Raw genomic sequence first — 2,265 nt, 5'->3', positions numbered from 1 at the left:
AAGAGGGACTGGATGTTTATATGGGTAACCAGATAATCAAATTACACTAGTAAGGACTGTTTTAAAAACTCGTGGAAGGGCTAAACCTTCCTGATTTACTCCACAAAATATCTCTAACTAGTGGTTGTACAGGGGAAACTTTGGGGGCAGGTTATGTAATAGCTGCCTATTCCAGAGCTTCTTCTACCTCCTTCATGTGGAACTGGCTAGAGGACGCTGAGCTAGACGGACTGCAGGTCTGACCCTGTCTGGGGTTGCCTGTCTTGCTATTGGTGGTGTTTTTGTTGATTTTCCTTTAGCTCCTGGGAGTCTCTAGACTTGCACTGAGAGCAGAAAGATGTCTCGTTAAATATCATCTAGTTTCCTATTGTTTTTCTTTTCAGGAAGGAAAGTTCAGAACTCCTCGGACCTGCCCAGTACATTATGTCAGCTGTCAATGACACCAAATTCAAATCTGCAGTGTTCCTTCTCACTGGGATACCTGGGCAGGAAGACATCCAAAATGTCTGGATCTTTCTTCCCTTCTCCTTAACATATGGTATTTCAATATTAGGAAACTCAGTCATTCTCTTCATTATAAAAACAGATCCAAGCCTCCATGAACCCATGTACATTTTCCTTTCCATGTTGGCCATCACAGACCTTGGCTTATCGATATCCACCATGCCAACTGTACTGGGTATATACTTGTTTAACTCTAGGGAGATCTGCTTCGATGTCTGTTTTGCCCAGTTGTTCTTTATCCACTTGCTTCAATGTATTGAATCCTCCATGCTATCATGGATGGCCTTTGACCGCTTCATCGCTATCTGTGACCCGCTAAGATATGCCTCCATCTTAACACTGCCGAAAATAGCCAAGATGGGACTGGTGTGTGTGCTAAGAGGGGTGGCCGTAATGCTCCCACTCACCATTCTCCTGAAACAGTTCAGATACTGTCGAGTGAATGTCCTATCCCATTCTTATTGCATGCACCAGGAGGTCATGAAAATGGCTTGTTCAGATATCAGAGTCAACAATATCTATGGCTTGTTTACTAAACTCTTAACAATGGGGTTGGACTTGCTGCCCATCTTCCTCTCTTATGTAATGATTCTCAAAACAGTGCTGAGCATTGCGTCTAACGCTGAGTGCCTCAGGGCCTTGAACACCTGTGTCTTCCACCTCTGTGCCGTCCTTGTATTCTATACACCAGACATCTTCTTGTCTGGGATGTACAGATTCGGAAAGAGCTCTTCTCCTGTACTTCAGATTCTTATGGGCTACATCTCCCTGCTGTTCCCTCCCTTGTGGAACCCAATTGTGTACAGTGTGAAAAGCAAACACCTTCGTGCGAAAATAATCAGGATGTTCATCAAGTGAAGGGTTAGTTCATCACCCAGCTCCAGCCACTTATTCCATGCCAGACCCCTACAAGTGATACAACATGAGCTACTGATCTCCACTCTGTAGAGAGAAGTTTGGATGGGGTTTAAGCCCTGGAGGAATGGGCAAGACAACTGGTGCAGGAGGACAGTGCAGTGGGAGAAGGATACCAATTTATCCCAGTACTGACTTCTGTTTGATTAACACATAATTTGTGTTCATCTAAAGCATATTTTCCAGGAAGGCATCCAGCCTTGGGTTGGAGGTATCAAGAAAATCCACCACCTCCCATGGAAGTTTGTTCCACTGTTTAAGCACGCTCGCTGTTAAAAATGTCAGTCTCATTTCCAAATTTCATTTTTCTGGCTTCAGTTTCCTAGGATTGGTCTTTTTATATCTTTCTCCTATAAACAGAAGAGCCCATTAGTAGCTGGTATTTCATTTCTGTGAAAGTGCTTGTACAGAGTCATCAAGTCAGTTCCCAGTCTTCCCTACATCTACTCACTATGCTCCAGTTTATACATGAAAGGTAAGTTGGAAAGAATAGAGGAGGAGAAAGATCTGGGTGGATTAGTAGATCTCAAGATAACTGTGAGCCACCAATATGATATGGCTGTGAACAAAGCAAATGAGATCATACAATGTGTCCGGTCAGATAGGGAAATATTAATATCCTTATACAAGGCACTGGTGAAACCTCCTCTGGAAAACTGTGTAAAATGTTGGTCATACATATTTCAAGCCCAGCTTTGTCTCCAGCATTTATAATGGCGTCAAATATATTTAAAAGTGTTTTTAATTTATAAGGGGGGGGTCACACTCAGGGGCTTGCTATGTGAAAGGGGTCACCAGCACAAAAGTTTGAGAGCCACAGCTCTAGGGGTTCCTTTTCAACAATAC

The 2,265-nt window shown here is 43.2% G+C and overlaps 1 protein-coding gene across 1 annotated transcript; it reads left to right on the top strand.

The window, feature by feature from the left end:
• Positions 1-423: 423 nt before the first annotated feature.
• LOC127056925 (olfactory receptor 51G2-like) lies at positions 424-1,362 on the top strand. The gene has a single exon (XM_050965317.1). The coding sequence runs from the start codon at positions 424-426 to the stop codon at positions 1,360-1,362; it is 939 nt and encodes a 312-aa protein (XP_050821274.1).
• The last annotated feature ends 903 nt before the right edge of the window (positions 1,363-2,265 follow it).

The sequence above is a fragment of the Gopherus flavomarginatus genome, chromosome 1 (assembly GCF_025201925.1).
Source record: "Gopherus flavomarginatus isolate rGopFla2 chromosome 1, rGopFla2.mat.asm, whole genome shotgun sequence".
Taxonomy (NCBI): Eukaryota; Metazoa; Chordata; order Testudines; family Testudinidae; genus Gopherus; species Gopherus flavomarginatus.
The sequence above is the reverse complement of the archived record's forward strand: the minus strand, read 5'-3'. Positions and strand labels throughout refer to the sequence as shown.

Bases quoted from the DNA above. Each gene is read 5' to 3' on its own strand.
- LOC127056925 (XM_050965317.1), top strand. From the start codon at position 424: ATGTCAGCTGTCAATGACACCAAATTCAAATCTGCAGTGTTCCTTCTC.